Genomic DNA, 19647 nt, shown 5'->3' on the forward strand with positions numbered 1-19647 from the left:
TTGTGCTTCCGGGATGTGCATTACTAAACGCTGGTTGTGTGATGGCTACGCGGATTGTCCTAGTGGCGAAGATGAGCATGAAGAATTGTGTCAAGGACGTAGAATTGTGAACTTGCCTAGAGACGAAGACATCGATGAGCCAGGCGAGGAGTCAGCCGGTTCAGCACCCGCACCTTCCGTCCGCAAGCCTAACAGACTGCCGATATATCGCAATGGTGTGTACCGAAAATGTGTAGCTAGATATTATATTCATCTATTTTTTAGTTTTTTCACATTAAGTGTGAAAAATCAAGTGACAATCTTGTGCCGAGTATTATGATTACTTTTAACTAGAATCTATAATTTCTTGAAAAGGGAAAACTGAAAAATTGCCAGTTAATTCCTTCCAAACAGCCATTACAATGTTGGATAAAGTCTCCTTCTTGCCTTTGAGCATGATCATATTTAAATTTAAATTTTGGGCATTTGCCTCGAATTTTATATTTCGCTAAGTACCTTTAATTTAAATTACCTAATTACTTCTTAAAATTCTTTATTAGCTTTGTACTAAATTAATGACCAAAACAGACTAATTTGTTTCGATTGTGTCTCCAGGTGAAAACGACAATAGCAAGGAGCTGTTAATGACCAGTGATAGCAATAATGCCTTCAGGCGTAACTTCACTCGCCGTCCTTCTCCGTCCCGACTTTCACCATATAAGCGTCCAAAACCTCCAGCTAATTTCACACCGGATCCCGATGAACTAACAGTACAGACTACGCTAAAATCATCACTAGCTAAAACGGCAAGAACTCCTAAGCCTAGCATGAATAATGAAAACGCAAAACAAAATGAAGATAAGCAAGATTCATCAGAGGATATCAACATTGGTGACTTAGGGTTATTCGAAGATATTGAAAAAATTAAAACTGATGACAAGGAAAAAAGTAATGATAAAGACAGTGAAGAAAAAGAAAAAAGTGACGAAAATGGAAAAAGTGAAAAGAAACACGTTCCCAGACAAAATGTACGCAAGCAAGTAAATCGAGTGAAGTCAACAGACTCACCTCCTGCTAGTCCAGCGCCCACTCGTTTGGATAAAAGGCTCAATAAACTTGAACGAGCTTCTCTGTTAAGGGTATATTTTTTTTTGTTATACCTAGATACGACTAAATTGCAAAATCAAGCCATATCACTTTTCGAAAAGACGTGCCTTTTATTCTAAATACCGTAATAGTCGTGTATTTTACCTAAATAATTTAATCAAGCATCATATCATTAGACTTTCTCTTTCATAAAGTTCACACCAAGTACTCAGTGCTACGAGTATCTTAGAAAAATGAATATATTTGCCGTTCGTTACCGAACGACAGCAGACGCGTCCCGACGATGCGACGATTGCCAGACATTTGCTAGATTCTAATAAATTAATGACAGTTAAATTTTATCAATTCCAGAAAGCAGCCCAATCTCAGCGAGAGGAGATCCAAGATTCGCCTGAATCTAACAGCACTGTATTTGATAACACAGAGGAATTAGCTTCCAGTGGATATAACAGCGCTCACGCATCGCCTTGCCCCAGCGGCGAACTCCGTTGCGTTGATGGCCGATGTATCACATTGGCTCAACTCTGCGATGGAACTGTTGACTGCTCTGACCATGCTGATGAAGATAATTGCTATACATAACACACTCACCTAAGCATAGTAGATATAAGCTTCGTCAAAAGCAGAACTCAGAAGGCATTATCATTCTCTTTAAATTAAACTCAAGCTTTTCATTACCCTCAGGCCTCATGGTTGAACTCATTACATATATTATCACCGGACTATGTCTAATCACACCTAATAGTGAATATTGATGTAGTTTTGATGGGATATGCTTGCGTTTACCTGAAAAGCACAATTTAAGTTTTTCCGCAATGAGGAAATAGCTATGCAACGCTGCTTCATATGAGAATAGAATAACAAACAAACAATGAATAAGAATAGAGTTATTTAGTGTTTTATCCACTTACTATACGAAATTGAATTATTTCACTGCGAGCTTGCTTCTAAATATAATTTTAAGTTTTCTTACGGTGCTAATATTATTTTACTGCTATATTGTATTTCTTTTGCGCTACAAAAATGTAAGTAAATGAAATAGATATGTTCGCTTGATTTTAATTAATATTTACTTTAGAAGTAATTCGATAGGAATGTTATGATTAAGTACCTACTTAATGTTAGTACCTAGATATTTTTTGTTAGCTGTGATAAAGCAATGCATGTTATTGGTAAAATAATTCAATGTTTATCTTCAAAATACGAATATGTTTTCGTGCTTTTAATTTTGGACATTATAATAATAATAATAAGTGTGTACTTATCTTACACTTAAAATTAAAACTTATGGATATCATAGGAATATATTTTGCGAGCATTCTTTGTTAAAATTAAAACGTAAAAGGATACTTTTGCAAATGTTTTAGAACAATTTTGTTCTTTTTAAGCACTCAGAAAAGTAAAATGATTACCTGCTTATTATCCAATATAAAATTAAGTTTTTGCGCAACATTTACAACAGTTTAAAAAATATAGCTTCATGTACACTACTCGTAGGTAAACAATGTACAAAACAATTTGGTGGATTTTGGTGGATATTAATAATGTAATAATACCTACAACTTATGTAAAAACACATCAGGTAATATACCTACTTAGTACTACTTACCTACCTACTTATTATTCGTACCTATAGGTACCTACATTCTATTGTACCTACGTACTTACAAGTTTTATGGAATTGTAGCAAAAAATCTATCAACTTCTAAACCTTCTAGATAGTTTTCGCAAAAGTTAATTGTCAAATTGGTGGAAATAATGGCATTAGTCCTATCAAATAAGTTTAAGTTAAGTATTATTAAATGCAACAAAATTAGTTATTTAGTTATTTTATAGTTCTTTGATTAGCCTATCTTTGTAAATAATATTAGAAATATTTATTTATTGTGAGATCTCTAAGTGGATTCGATTGGTTCTTTGTTATATTATTTTTATTGTTAAGTAAGTTAGACACTATAACTTAACCAATCTGTCTTTATCTGGGTATTCTCAATTTTATGCATTGTAATTTGTTTAATGTAAATAAGTTTTATTTTCATCAGATTTATCAGCCTTGTGCTCTCAACCCTTCACAGAACTGTATTTTCTTACAGTAACAAGTTGTAATTAATGAAGGTTTTTAGATTTGGAAAGTCCAAAGTAACGTCATAATATTATTTTTACATAGTTAAGTAGGCAGCTACAAGTATTTTGATTAAAAGTACTTAGATATTATACCTAGGTAACGTTTTAAGAGATCACCAGTTTTTGTCTGTATAAAACGTATGTTTATATATTAGTAGGTAGCGTAGTATAGTTTTATTGCTAGCTATAGATATAGCTACCTAGTATGGAAACTTTTATAATTTTGATAATAAATAGTATGCCATGTTTTATAATTTATTTTCTTGCGTGAAATACCTAGTCCCAACCCGTTGCTTCCACTGTTTGCTAGAAATGCTAGAAAAACTGTCAATTGCGTGTTAGAGCACGTAAGGTAAGTAAAGATACGAGTACGTAGGTATACCATAGCCATGCTAGTTGCTAATATCAGTACCTACCTATGTAACTACCGTATAAGAAATACTTAGGTACTTAATTTCTTAAACAGAAGTTTTCCAAAATCTGTCGATGTCTTAAAAGCATTTAAAAATATCTATTTATCTAACAAGGCATCACTCGAGGGGGCTAACTTTTATTTTTCAACTCACGCTTTTCATGTTCAGAAGGTATCCTGATTATTTTTCCTTAAACAAAAATGTGTAGCAGTCATAGGTACTTACTCACATTGCTTTAACTGGAGGTAGGTAGGTAGGTTTCTTCCACATTTTTTTTATCGATTACAAGTTAGCCCTTGACTCCCGTCTGACCTGATGATAAGTAATGATGCAGTGTAAGATGAAAGCGAGTTAACTTAGAAGGGGTATGGCATAATGGTAGTTTTAAAACCCTGTCCTGATCGATTTCTACGCAGCATCGTACCGGAACGCTTGATCGTTTGGCGACACGGCTTAGCCGGTAGGGTGGTAACTAGCAACGGCCGAAGCCTCCCTACTGACCATACCAATTACCAGACCAAACCGAGCACCTTGGGATCCCAAATTCTATCAGTTTTTAGGGTTCCGTACCTCAAAAGGAAAAACGGAACCCTTATAGGATCACTTTGTTATCTGTCTGTCTGTCCATCGTGTCTGTCAAGAAACCTATAGGGTACTTCCAGTTAGGTAGGTTCCCAGGTAGGTAGGTCTTATAGCACAAGTACAGGAATAAATCTGAAAACCGCTGTGGTCACATCATTAAAAAAAAATATTGAAATATGTTTCAATTTTCAAATTAAGATAACTATACCAAGTGGGGTGTCATATGAAAGGGCTTTATCTGTACATTCTAAAACAAATTTTTATTTATTTTTATGCATAATAGTTTTTGATTTATTGTGCAAAATGTTGGAAAAAATACCCGAGTACGAAACCCTCAGAGCGCGTGTCTGACTCGCGCTTGGCCGGTTTTTTCAAACTATGTGCCCTTCAAACTATTCAAACCATTCCCCAACCCGTTGAGCTATGTTGGTTACTCTGGTTCTCTTACGGATATCCTACTCATTTCTGATTTGATCACATATAGAGAAACTAGATTTCTATCCATCCCATTGATTGAGTGACTCTATGCTTTCTTATGAGGCTCCATCGGGTCTAACGAGTCGCAGGGAGCTGCTGGATTCGGGCGGCTCAAGACCGCGGCGTGTGGTAATCGTTACAAGAAACCTATGTGAAGCTTACGACGTCTATCGGTTGATAATAATGATGATGATGAATTATGACCTGAATGTCTACCTTGGCTCAAAATCTGTGCACGCAATTGATAGAGGGTTTCCTGATCTAAAGTGGATATTGCAAAATAAACCACTTGCAACTCCTACGCGGATTAGTCATTTCGATCTCAATTCGCGAATCACGAGGTCGATGAATCTAAAAATAATTAAGCAAGTAAGTAGGTACCGATCTAGATATCTCTACCTATACCTTTTTTTATACCTACTAATACTATAAAAAGGTAAAGTTTATTAGTTTGTTTGTAGGATGTGATTTCTGGAACTACTGAATCGATTTTGAAAATTCTCTTGCCTGCAGAAAGCTACATTATTGCTGCCCACTGTAGTGACATAGGATATTTTTTATTTTCAAAAAATTAGAAATCCCTATGAAAATTATAATCAGCTACCCGTGCGAAACTGGGACTGGTAGCTAGTTTATAATAAAATAGCTACGCTATTACCGATACACTTTTTATTCTCTCTGTCTGTCTATAAATGTCTATAAATTTTATTATTTTATTTATTTATTTTATTCTATTCTATTTTATTTTATATTTAAGAAATTGGTGTAAAAAAAAATTGCCTGAAATAAACTATTATTATTATTATTATAAAAGCTTTGCGCTGAAAGTAAGTACTGTAACGGACGGACGAAGTAAGTTACAAGTAGGTAAGTAACGGATTTGAATGCAAGTTAGTATGTACCTACTTTAAGTATATCTTTAAGACACCGGGTCACCGGGTAGATAACACCTACGACTCCTATGATCTGGTTTTCTGGTTCTGGTTAAAAAGTGCGATTTCTTAAAATTAAGAAGTGGTCATTCTGTATTATTTTAAGAAGACATTAAGTAGGTACATCTTACAAAAATACAAAGCGTGAGTCACCGTTTCTAATGAAAATCACACAGCGTGAACAGTGACTAAGGAATACCTACCGAGGAACTACGAATTTTTTAATTACGACTAGTTGCCCGTCACGGCTTTGCGCGGTGCGGTGCCTACCTATTCCACAGACAAGAACAGTTTCGTCTTCCATCTCCGAAACTATTTATCAGATCTCATATGGAAGATAAGTCCTTGTATACAAAAATAGTTAGCTTCAACTGTAAGGGGATCAAGAGGTCTCGTGAATGTGTGAATTCACTCTGTAAGTCAGCAGACGTAATAGCCCTCCAAGAAACTTGGCTGCTGCCAGATGAAATACCTATTCTTGGAGAAATAGATAGTGATTTCATGTATACCGGCAAATCATCGATGAATATCTCTATTGGCCCAGTGAGAGGTAGGCCGTATGGGGGTGTGGCGTTGCTATGGCGAAAAAGTGTCTTCACGTCAGTATCCGTTGTGCCGTGTAATAATAGTCGCATTACTGCTATAAAAGGGGTAATCGAGAATCGTGTGTTTCTATTTATGTGTGTGTATATGCCTACTGACTCGCATGTGAATATTGTGGAGTTTAATGAATGCTTAGGTGAGCTTGTAGCTATGATAGATATGTGCGGCATTGAGTCTGTATACATGTTAGGTGATTTTAATGCGCATCTTGGCGAGCTATTCGGTAGGGAGCTATTAAATTTTTGCTCAGACCAACATTGGATATGCGCTGATGTTGCCAAGCTTGGACGGGACAGCGATACCTACACCTTTGTTAGTGATGCGCATGGGTGTCGGCGATGGCTCGATCATTGTTTGGTGACGGAGGCAGCTTGGATATCGATTAGGGATGTCAAGGTGCGCTATGATGTGTTCTGGTCGGATCATTTTCCCCTGGAGATAAGTTGTAATTTTGGTGTAACAAGAATTAAGTCCGTTTACAATACGGTTGTGAGGCACACAATGGTATCCGATCAGAACAGTAACATTGGAATCAAGTGGGGGGAAAAAACCCAGGTTGACATGTACACCGAAATGTGTTCTAGTTTACTGAAGAAAGTAGATTTTCCCAGCGAGCTAAGTATATGTTGTGACAAAATGTGTACAGATGAAACTCATAGGTTAGTTATTGACGAGCTGTACCAAAGAATTGTTCAGGTGCTACAGAAGGCAGCAATCGCGAGCAATCAGCCTGGAAGGGTCAGCAAAGGTAGACGGGTAGCGGGATGGAACAGGTATGTCAAAGAAACTCATAGGGAAGCTCGTGAGAAATTTCTGATTTGGAAACAACATGGTATGCCTTTGAGGGGTAAAATGTATAACGATATGAGGGAAAGTAGGAGTAAATTCAAAAATAAGTTAAAATTTTGTCAAAATCATAAAGAGCAGCTACAGATGGACGCGTTAGCAGAGAAACATAAGCAGAAGAATTTTAATAAATTTTGGAAGGAAACAAGAAAATTGAATCCTAGTGGTGGCCTCCCCGTGAGCGTTGAAGGTGAGACGAATGCAGGGCGCATAGCTAATTTATTTAAAGAACATTTTAGAGTATGCTCTACCCAAACTCGGGCGTCGCTGTCTCGGGGATGTACACAAGTTTTGAACTCTTCTCTCTCGTTCAGTGCAAAAGAGGTGAAGAGTGTCATAAAGAACTTATCGAGGGGAAAGTCGCCGGGGCACGATGGGCTGAGTGTGGAGCACCTTATATACGCGGGACATCACATCTATCGTGTACTTGCCATGCTTTATACGTTCTGCATTCGTCACTCCTATCTTCCAGAAGACTTAATGGAAAGCGTAGTGGTTCCTGTAGTTAAGAATAAAACAGGCGATATTTCAGATAAAAGTAACTATAGACCTATATCGCTAGCTGCGATATTAGGAAAAGTGTTTGATGGTCTGCTAGATCGTCAACTTAGTGAATATGTCGAGCTAAATGATGCACAATTTGGCTTTAGACAAAATCTGTCCACGGAAAGTGCTATACTGGCACTCAAGCAGACCGTCAAATACTACACGGACAGGAAAACACCTGTGTACGCTGCCTTTCTTGACCTTTCCAAGGCGTTTGATCTAGTCTGCTATGATAAGCTCTGGGAGAAGCTTCGGAGCTTAAATGTGCCGTCAGAGATAGTAAGCATTTTAAAATATTGGTACAGCTCTCAAAAAAACAAGGTGAGGTGGGCTAATTCTTACTCAGAGTCGTATCGTCTAGAGTGTGGCGTTAGGCAAGGCGGTTTAACATCTCCTACTTTGTTTAACATATACATAAACCAGCTGATTGATGAGCTCAGCGGAACTGGAATCGGCTGCTCTATTGATGGAACTATGATCAATAATCTAAGCTATGCAGACGATATGGTATTGCTGAGTCCATCAATTAGCGCACTCAGAAAGCTCCTCAAGATATGCGAGACCTATGCTGCGTCACATGGACTCGTATACAATGTGAAGAAGAGTGAGCTCCTGATATTTAAGAGCAAGGGAAACACTGTAGTCGATGTCCCACCCGTAACCCTTAACGGAGTTGCACTTAAGAGAGTGACTGAGTTTAAATATTTGGGGCACATTGTGACAGACGATATGTCTGATGTTAGAGACATTGAGAGGGAGCGTAGGGCGTTGGCGGTCCGATGCAATACTCTAGCCCGCAGGTTTGCACGGTGTAATAGGGAGGTAAAGCTTACTTTATTTAAAGCGTACTGCCAAACATTTTGCACGTGCAGCCTGTGGGTGACGTATACCCATAGGGCCTACAGCGACCTACGTGTGCAGTACAACAATGGGTTCAGGGTACTGATGGGGCTGCCGCGCTGGTGCAGTGCATCACAGATGTTCGCAGAGGCTCATACAGACGACTTTTACGCAATCATGAGAAAAAGAGCTGCATCTGTGATGAGCAGAGTGCGCGGGAGCTCCAACAGTATTTTGAACACATTGGCTGCAAAGTGGGAAAACCCCTTTATGAAGCACTGGGTGTACATACATATGAACACCCAGTGGTCTCGAAGCTACATGAACTGAGCCTAATTTGACAATTAATAATAATGTAATTTAGTTTAGTTGAATTTAATTTGATTTAATTTATTTTAATTTGATTTAATTTGGTCTGATTTGATTTAATTTAATTTAATCTGGTTTGATTTAATTTAATCTGATTTCATTTGACTTGATTTGATTTAATTTAATTTAATTTAATCACTAACATAGTTCATAAGACCCTGTTACTAACACTATATGGATGAATGGAATAGTCCGAAATAAATGTTTATTATTATTATTATTATATGTTGCAGAAGTATTGGGACAGGTTTGAATAATAGACACTTTCCAATTTCACTTCACTGTATTTTTGAGAATAGTTTTCGCTTACAATTATTATTTCTCAATACCCGTCTTTATTCGATTCCTTCGCTATTTCTATCAGTTTGACAGATATATTTTTTAAGGTAGGTAGGTACTTGTTTTCGGGAAGCTATTTGACAAATTACCACAGAGGTAAACCAAGGTGATGTAATAGACAATTAACGTAACAATTATATCAGCTAAATGTAAAATACGACACAATATGTATTGATCTAAATAGTTAATAACTAAATGTGATTTATAATACATTCCCGCCAATTATTTATAAATAATAATTAATCTGATATAGGTCTAGATGTCTATGACTCATGATATAAGGCAGCATCTTGAGGTAGTTGTTAACACTCGGCCATCCTGGAAAGGCCGTGCCCCACGGCCCGCCCGCAGATAACATCCCGGCTTTAGCATCATCGGCCACCTGGCAAAAGAAAAACACCGAACAGTAATATGCACTTAAGAGGTTACCTAAAAAACGCTTGGTCAATCTGTTTCGCCACCAAGTGATCAACATTAAAAGGCTAAATAATAATAGTGTCTCACTTAGTCAACCATGGTCATGTAGACATTCATAATTTAAATTAGAAATATGTACATATGATATAATATTCAATAGATTCATTTTAGTTATTACCTACTTCATATTAAAATTGTTATTGATTTTCTTCTTTTTTTTAATGACTTGCTATAAGATTTAGGTATTAAATAAAAATAACTTTTGATTACCTACCAGTGGGTAGGTATGTGATTAACATTGACGAAATATAAGTAACAGATGTCGTTGTAGCTTCCTACTATCCAAAATTGTAGGTACTTAAATGACTATCAAGATAAGTTCTATACAGCTGACGTCATGACTCATGAGACAATTTTATTAAGAAGCTAAAATTGATTTAGAATTATGTTTGGCTCAGCACTTATTAGTTGCTTATTGTGGTGCACGGGAAAAGTTAGGTATCAAATTGTAACAATTCGCAGGTTTCGGTGGTATCTTTCGAGGTCGCTCACATAATATTATTATCATGTTAGTAACTAAGTAAGTAACTGACTTTCGATGCTTTAGCTTTTTTTTCTATTATAAAGATGAATTTGCCACGGGGATGATACCTATAAACCTGGAAAGCAAAACAGTTTCCATATTTATACGAAATTTCATTTCTAGCCCTTTTTCTTTTAATCCGTACTAAACGTTTATTGAATTTCATACTCATTTTTCTCTAATGTAAGTATATGTAATTTTCAATTACTTGATATATTTATAATTGTAATTTTATACCTAGATATTAACAGGTCGGCAGAGGGTTTTGCTTTAGCAGAGTTTATTTTTGGTACTTTCTAATCATGTTGTACATACGTAGTATATACCTTTATTTTTCCCATTTTGAATAAATCATGCAGCATAAATTTTTATCATTGAAAGGTCACACAGATATTATAATAGGTATATATAAATAGTAAATAGACTAGATAAGCAAAATAGACTCGTGGCGTAGGTCACACAGACCGTTTGCGTAGGTCACACAGACTCGTTGTGTAGGTCACACTGACTCGTTGCGTAGGTCACTCAGACTCGTTGCACAGGTCACACAGACTCGTTGCTTGGGTCACTCAGACTCGTTGCACAGGTCACACAGACTCGTTGCTTGGGTCACACAGGCTCATTATGTAGGTCTTATAGACCATTTGTGCAGGTATCCCAGATTATTTGCGTAGGTGACAGAGTGCGTCGAATAAGTAGCTCATTCAGATTCGTTGCATAGGTCATGCGGACTTCTTTGTGATTTCATACGGATTATTCATAGGAAGATCTCACAGACATTATTCTAAGTATATGTCTTAAAGTAGGTACAGACATTGTACTTAAAATGCATTTTTTTACTCAGAAGGTGAATTTCTATGAGGAATAAGGGACAGAATAAAGCATAAGTACGAGAGAACAAATCTTATTTCCACAAGAAACAAGAAATAGGATTGTTACAAAACAAGGCATCTAGGAGAGCAATTTCGAAAATGAAAGAATGTCTTTTAGCACTTATCCGCACTATTTGAGAATTTATAAAGTTACCAAGGTTCGAGATAGTTGGCAAATATTATCATGTCTCAGTTTATTATATTAGATACCAGAATGCAAACAAAAGGAATTTCTTATTTTATAAAACAATATTACTCCAATAATGGGCCATCCATGTCAAAAGTTAATTAGTAATTAATTAGGGCATATAGAGCTTTAGACATAAGTTTAAAAAATTATTTTATTTTATTCATGACTTTTGTATTTTTGAAACATACTATATTTACTGAAGACAACCATACTGTTGGTCCGACGACATCACCAAGCTTGCGGGGAAAACTTGAAGGAAGCTCACCCAGCATTCAGAAGAATGGCGTGTACGTGAGGAGACCTACTTATGTCTAACAATGGATAAATAAGGACTAACAAAAGAGGAAGTTATTTACTGTAATGCTTATCAACGGTAGTGAAAATAAAGTAAAGTAGTCTTGACTCTTGAGTCTACTAGCCTCTTTTACTACATTATCTATTGTTGTATTTTATCAATCTTCACTCTCGATGTTGACATATTTTTTTTAAGAAGAAGTCACTTTGTTTCAAAAGTTACCAAGACATTTCGTTACGGAAGTCACTCAGACTTTTCGTTACGAAAGTAGCTCAGATGTTTCGCTACAGAGGTTATTTAGACGTCCTGTCAGGGAATTCACTCAGACGTTTCGTTACGGAAGTCATACATGCGTTCCTTTATGGATTTTACTCAAACATTCAGATAGGGAAGTCACTCAGATGTTTCGTTACGGAAGTCACGCAGACGTTTCATTAGCGAAGTCATTCAGACATTCAGATAGGGAAGTCACTCAGATGTTTCGTTACTGAAGTCACACAGACGTTCTGTTAGGGAAGTCACTTATTTCTTTAAGTGAAGATACTCAAAAATATCTTTAGCGTAGACATTCAGACATTATCTTGATGTTAATCAGCATTTACTGTTTTAGTAATATCATAAGATTTTCTTTCGTTTCAAAATTAATAACTTATAGGGCCCCGTAGGTACAGGTGCTGACCTTGATAGCCTACGAGGGTGTCAGCGGGCGTAGTAGGTCGCGGGGCGAGAGGGGACTGAGATGCGCTCGAGCGTGTCCGCTGGAGCGCGTCAGTCAGTCGGAAGCCGGGAGCTTACGGATGCATACGCGTGCCACGCCTAGTCGTTCCGCCGTTTTTCCTGTGCTCTGGTTTTAAGTGATTATACATACTCGTTATCTCACCCGACTCTTTCCTTTATTACAAACCCACACCGCCACACTGGCTGCCCAACGTGATTCAGGGTTTTAAGGGTTTCATAAACGGTCATTCGCGTCTTTCCGTTAACGGTTTTTGTGAACAATGCCGCGAAAAAGGGTTAGTTTGCGTGATACCCAAGACGGAGAGCCAAGCAACGTTACGATGTCAGCCGAGCATTTTTCTACGTTAATGACGTCGCTCCAAAAACAGAATGCCGACATGTGTGAGCGGTTGATACGCGAAGTACGTTCATCAACCCCCCTGGCGGGGGGAGCTTCATCGCCTGTACAAGCTGGGAACAATGGAAACTTTTCTAAGTGTTCATCGCGGTACAGCGGCGCGTCAAATGAATGCGTAGAAGGCTTCATAGACGCCATACAAGTGTATAAGAGTTGCCTACAAATAACGGATGACAACGCTGTGAAAGGTCTGTCTATGCTCCTATCGGACAAGGCTGCGTTGTGGTGGCAAGGCGTAAGGAAGTCAGTTGCGGACTGGGATGATGCGATTCTTCGCTTGCAATCTGCATTCGGCGCCCGTCGGCCACCGTTTGTTATCTACAGGGAGTTATTTGCTCTTGCACAAAAAGATGAAAACACAGATATTTTCATATCAAAAGTTCGATCACTGTTTGCAAAGCTTCCGGAGGAGGATTTATGTGAACGTGTGGAGTTGGACATGACTTATTCCTTACTAGACCGCAGAATCAGGAAAAGATTAGATCGCGACGAAATCAAGTCTTTTGATGACCTATTGCGTAAAGCGCGGTCCATCGAAGACTCGCTAAAAGAAAGCGAGCTTGTCCCAAGCAAAGGGTCTCAGGAATTAAAAAGTAAGAAAACTCCCACTACAGTTCCTTCGTCCAGCACGCCTGTGCCAGCGGCTAACGTTCAGCGAGGCGATTACAGCAAAACAGCTGATACAACGGCGGGTTCGCCGGCGAAGGAGTCGACGACCTCAAGGCCGCGAACGCGTATGTTTTGCGTTTATTGTAAAAGCAATAAGCATGATAAAAGTGAGTGCTTTCGGTTAAATAACAAAAACAAATCCAGTGATTCGTTAAATAATAAAAGTGAATTAAAATGCTACGGTTGTGGTGCACATAACGTTATGAAAGCGAACTGTAAAAACTGTAACACCCAAACATTTTATTCGGTGGAGTCTATCGGAAAGCGTTCGAGCTCCGTGATGTCGCGTCCGGCCGGCGGCAACGAAGGAGGCGTGGCCGGTCGAGGCGGGGCGTTCGCGCAAGTTGAAATGGCGGGCCCCGGCCGGAATTTCGGCGCTAAGCGCGCGTCGGGGCATTGCGTGACGTCAGCGCACCTGCCAACCGGTTCTATGGAGCGAGTTAACCCGTCGCGCGGTGACGGAAAATTGTGCCCAAACGTAATTGACTTTTGTTGCGATTCTGGTTTGTGTTCTAATGACAATTCAAATTGTTCTTGTGTAAATAGTAATTCTAGTTTTGTAAACCTTAATGATAACTATTTTAAGGATTATGTTTCGCAGTCAAACATGACTTCAAAAGATTGTTTTAACGTTACGAATGGTTATTTTAATGATACTTGTCTTAATAATTGTAATGTTGTAAATAATAATTGTGTAAATAATGTGTCTTATGGACCTAGCCGTCGTCCTGTGTTAAATATAAGTATATTGCAAAGGTGTGGCACTGCGTTGGTCGATTCTGCCGCGAAAAGCTGTATAGCAGGGCACACTCTACACTCCCTCTTACGCGAAGTTGGACACCCGTTAAAGGCCTCAACACAGATTGTTAGGTTGGCGGACGGTGTTAGTAGGGAGATGAATGTACTTACGACGGAGTTAGGGGTGACACTACACAATAGAACTAAAATAGTTCCGTTTTTGATTTTTCCGGATTCTAATAATAACGAAAGTTTATTAGGTATTAATTTTTTAACCTTATTTAACCTTGTTTTCGATTTTGGTAACCGGAAGTGGCACTTTGCAGACAATAGTTCGCAAAAGTTCGACATGCAGTTCGAAACGGTGTCACCTCTATCTTCGTGTGCTTCGCTTGACGTACTGCGGGACGACGAGGCGACTTCGCTTTCCGCGGAGCAAAGAGAGATTCTTGCGCGTCTCCTCGTGGAGAATGAGGACATCTTCGAGCCAGGGGGGACGCCAACTCCTTTTGCTGAGCACGTTATTGATACCGGCGATCATCTTCCCATCGCTGTTCCGCCTTACAGGTTAACACCGGCCAAAAAGGACGTAATGCGGACTGAGCTTGACAAGATGCTGGCGGACGGTATCATCGAAGAATGTGAATCAGCTTGGATGTCTCCAGCGCTGTTGGTGCCTAAAGCGAATGGCAAGGTAAGGTTTTGTGTGGACTATAGGAAACTCAATGCGGTCACGAAGACCGATGTTTATCCTATGCCCTTGATAGACGAGCTAGTCCAATCAACAAAAAAAAATTGCTTCATGACTAGTTTAGATATGCGCAGTGGATTTTGGCAGGTTAGCGTACGCGAGCAAGACAGAGACAAAACTGCCTTCGCGACGCCGTTCGGAACATTTCGTTTTAACAGGATGCCTTTCGGACTGAAGAACGCGCCGTCGACCTTTCAGCGGTTGATCGATAGGCTCCGTTCTGGTGCGTCGTTGAAGAATGTTACGTTGTTAGCCTACCAAGATGATTTACTTGTCATATCGGAAGGAAGCTTTGAAAATCATATCTCGGATTTACGCGTGGTTTTTGAAAGGCTACGTTTGTTTAAGTTGCGCGCTAATAGAGATAAGTGTGTCTTTGCACGTGACGAGGTCAAATACCTTGGTCATGTCATTACTCAGGATGGTATATCTCCCGACAAGGACAAGGTTCGTGCAGTTTTAGAGATGAAGGCACCGTCGTCTTTGCGACATCTTCGCACTTTTATACAAACGTGTTCTTGGTTTCGAAAGTTCATACCAAACTTTTCAGGTCTTGCAGAACCTCTGACGCGTTTAACGAAAAAGAACCAGCCGTGGGTATGGGGCCCAGACCAAGCTCGCGCGTTTGAAGAGCTAAAGAATCGTCTTTCGTCTGCCCCCATTCTCATTCAGGCAGATTATAGTAAACCTTTCGTACTAAGAACCGATGCTAGCGCCTACGCCATAGGTGCAGTGTTGCTTCAAGGCGAAGGTAAGGATGAGCGACCGATAGAGTATGCCAGCCGGCTACTTATACCGGCGGAACGCAACTACAGTACGACGGAGCGTGAGGCTCTTGCCGTCGTTTGGGCAGTAGAACGTTTTAGAGGGTACATCGAGGGTCACGAGATCATAGTAGGCAGTGACCATCAACCACTCAAATGGTTGCTCACACTGAAGTCGCCGTCGGGTAGGTTGGTTCGATGGGCACTAAAACTGCAAGCCTTTAATATTCAGTTCCAGTACACACCTGGAAAAGCCAACGTAGTTGCTGATACACTCAGTCGTCCAACCTGTGAAGAGGGAGACAAAGATAAGTGTGTTGTTTGTTCCGTCATCATTGACTTACCTGCTCGCAGTCCGGATGAACTCAGGCGCGCGCAGTTGGAGGACCTGGAACTTAAAAAAATTATTAATGAGTTGGAGGATACTTCTGATCCGCAGGCAATAGGCGTTAAACGTTGGTCTGAAAGAGGATATTTTATTCAGCAAGGCGTTCTTTACAGATACAACCCTGACGTGGAAAGTGAAGAGCCTCAACTCGTAGTTCCTGCTTCTTTACGGTTAGAAATTATAAAAGAGTGTCATGACACGGCCTTGGCCGGTCATCATGGAGTGGATAGGACTTACCATAGAATCGCTCAACGGTTTTATTTTCCAGGAATGCGCAGGATCATCGCTGATTATGTCAAGTCATGTGTCACCTGCCAAAGATACAAACCTTCTAATGAAAAGCCGCAGGGACTTCTTCAAACACCCGTGCTTAACCAGCGAGGTGAAGTCTTGGCGATAGATTTGTTTGGCCCCTTGCCTAAAGGCGAGTCCGGTGAAAGGTGGATCCTCTTAGTGGAGGACACCGCAACTCGTTGGGTAGAAATTTATGCACTTAAGGATGCTACAGCGGAGGTCTGCGCTCGGACGCTGATAGAGGAGTACTTTCTGCGCCAAGGTTTACCGCGGAGGATCGTCTCGGACAACGGTGTGCAATTTATCTCGGCTGTTATGCAGCAATGCATGTACATCTTAGGGATTCGCCAAGATCTGGTTCCTTTGTATCATCCATCCGCTAATCCAGCCGAACGCAAGAACAGAGATCTCAAATTTCAGATTTCCCGACTCGTTGACACGAATCACTCGTCTTGGCCAAGTCATCTTCCAGCGATAAGGTTCGCGATGAATACTGCGGTTTGCCAGACTACTGGGGTTACTCCAGCGTATCTCACTTATGCTAGAGAGCTGCGTTCTCCAGTCGATGTACATAATGATATCAGGTCTGTTCTTAACAAGGACAATTTTGTTCCTCAGATCACACCTTATTTGAAGAATTTCATAAATACTTTTATTGCTGTTAGGGAACGGGTAGAGACCCAACAGGATCGGCGAAAGGAGTTGGCCGATTGTTCCCGAAGTACTGGCGAAGTTTACGAGGTTGGTGATAAAGTTCTTTTAAAGTCACACGTGCTCAGCAACGCCGCGAAAAATGTTACAGCTAAGTTTATTCCCAAAAGAGATGGCCCATACGTGGTCAAAGAACGAGTTAGCCCTACAGCTTATATTGTTGCTAACTTAGACGCTGCTAATGAGGTTATAGGTAAATTCCATGTCTCGGAGCTCACGAGATTTCATAGCCGGGATTGTTCGCCTCCTCGTCCTCTACTTCCTAAGCGTCAAAGAGGGCGTCCTCGCAAGCATGTTTGCCCTGTTTGTTCGGTTGCTTGTGAGCGAGCCCATGAGCGAGGGCGTTCTTCATGGCCTCGAGGGGGGATATAGGGCCCCGTAGGTACAGGTGCTGACCTTGATAGCCTACGAGGGTGTCAGCGGGCGTAGTAGGTCGCGGGGCGAGAGGGGACTGAGATGCGCTCGAGCGTGTCCGCTGGAGCGCGTCAGTCAGTCGGAAGCCGGGAGCTTACGGATGCATACGCGTGCCACGCCTAGTCGTTCCGCCGTTTTTCCTGTGCTCTGGTTTTAAGTGATTATACATACTCGTTATCTCACCCGACTCTTTCCTTTATTACAAACCCACACCGCCACAAACTGTTGTTTTTAGTAGGTTATCGATATACGATATTATCTAGGTTATATATTCTATATTATGTGTAGTTATAGTGTTATGTATTTAATAAATGTAGAATATGTATATTTTAAGTGTTTCTTATTAAGTAAATCAATAAGTTAAATTTTATGCTTGGACGTTACGACGTCCTAGCTCGTTTACGGCAAAATAAGGTCATAATGTCACAATCGCAATCACCTCTAATTGGTCGACGCTCACTCATTTCCGGCTATGTCAATGCATTGTTGAGATAAGAATACCAATCACAGCGATTGAGATTGTAATAATGATTGATACAGTCTTTCAGCATTCGAACTAATTGTCTTCCTATAATTCGTAAAATAAAATAAATTAAACCTATCATACTGTTACTTATAAACTTCTGACCTTTACATAATCCTATTATTGAATTCTATGTACTATACTTGCCAATAGTTAACGTACATAGTTTGGTACAATAGTCTCTTTTGTATAAGTACCCATTTTTAGTATATATGATTTGTCAAAAACAAATAAAATAAAACTAGTAGCTCAGTTTGTTGTAGGCTCTACTCAGACCTAGCCTAGGTGCGTTTGGAATCCTCGCTTAATTTTGAATTTATGCAATTAATTGTCACCATTACATCATTATCTTATAAATTCAATTGACGATCAAAGTGTTCCCAATTGTGTAAATGATTTATTTTTAACTATGAAAATAGTAGGTAAGTATACATTTATCTAAAAATAAGTTCAGTACATACTGGCACTATCAAAAATTAAGTTTCCGATATAGGTTAATCTGGCTCTATTTTCTGGTCTTTCTGGTTAGGTACTCGTATCATCTAGTAATCTCTATTATAATTAATTTTATAAATTTAATTATGTACATTAAGATTATTTGGCTCGAAGTATTGCTGTTTTTCTTACTCTCATTGGGTTTGTAATACAGTCTTTAATTTGCATAATTCACACAGACTTATTTATATAGATATTTGGGGAGTCATTCACCCGTTAGCATGAATAGGTCACACAGTCACTAAAGTTAGCTAAGGATTAAATTATTAACATTTTATTCTCACATTTTAAAGTATCATGGTGAACTGATAACCATCGCTAGTTGCGGTTTATCCTAACAAATCAGAGTAATTACATTTAGACATGAGCCTTTAATTTTTGGACTAGTACAGAGTCTGCTTCATCACCTACGTTCATAAGTTGTATACCTACATATTTCAATGCGGTTAAGACCTCCAGAAATGAAATAGCTTAAATTATTTTGTCACAAGTTAGAATATTACTTACTATTAGAAACTACTCATTTATTTCAATTGTAAAAGATGTTATGGAAGAGCAGGGCCGTCTGCCACAAGTACTAGTAGCAAATCTAGGCACTTACTGGGATGGTCCTAATTTTTATGTGTTCTCTGTAAAATTATTTTAACGAAATAAATATTTTTGTATTTTGTATTTGTATATACTTTATTAATCAGCACACTGAGCTATGGCGGTAGAGGCGGTTGCCAGAATTTTTGTGATTCAATTCATTCCACAGGATTAGCGGTGTTTGGAGTACCTACTTAATAACGCGTATACAGGTTATTTAATTTGTAAATAATAACCTCACAAAAAAAAATGATTTGATGATATACCTAAAATTATTAATTTATCTAACGATGGTAGTTTGACAAAATCGATATTTCACTCATTCAATGCCATACGATCTGTTGCTAAGTGAATTGGCCTACTGCGCAGAGATCACAATTAAGTAGATACTTATTTTTTTCTGTTATAACACATGCATGCACATTTTTTACATAATCTGCTAAGTGATTGTATGTATGCGCACCCAAAACCTCCTCTATGATGAAAACTTTAGATACTTATGGTATTATCAAATCTTTTGAAAAATTAACTTCCAGTATCAATGTGGGCAGGCAAATATTCTATCTGCACTAATGTTAATATTTTGAGAGGCATTTGCATATGCTCAGAAAATTGATGGTTAGAGTGAATATACCTAAAACGACTCACCGGGTGCGGGTATGC

General features: G+C 39.0%; 1 protein-coding gene across 2 annotated transcripts in view; it reads left to right on the forward strand.

Annotated features, from left to right (window-relative positions):
- LOC123875724 overlaps positions 1-3459 on the forward strand; it is a 94184-nt gene extending 90725 nt beyond the window's left edge. For both annotated transcript variants that reach the window (XM_045921737.1, XM_045921729.1), the window contains 3 exons: positions 1-215; positions 595-1118; positions 1438-3459. In XM_045921737.1, coding sequence (XP_045777693.1) covers positions 1-215; positions 595-1118; positions 1438-1668 — 970 coding nt within the window. In that variant the 3' untranslated portion in view covers positions 1669-3459. The remainder of the gene's footprint in view (positions 216-594; positions 1119-1437) is intronic.
- Positions 3460-19647: the final 16188 nt, after the last annotated feature.

Source organism: Maniola jurtina, chromosome 2 (genome assembly GCF_905333055.1).
Source record: "Maniola jurtina chromosome 2, ilManJurt1.1, whole genome shotgun sequence".
NCBI lineage: Eukaryota > Metazoa > Arthropoda > Insecta > Lepidoptera > Nymphalidae > Maniola > Maniola jurtina.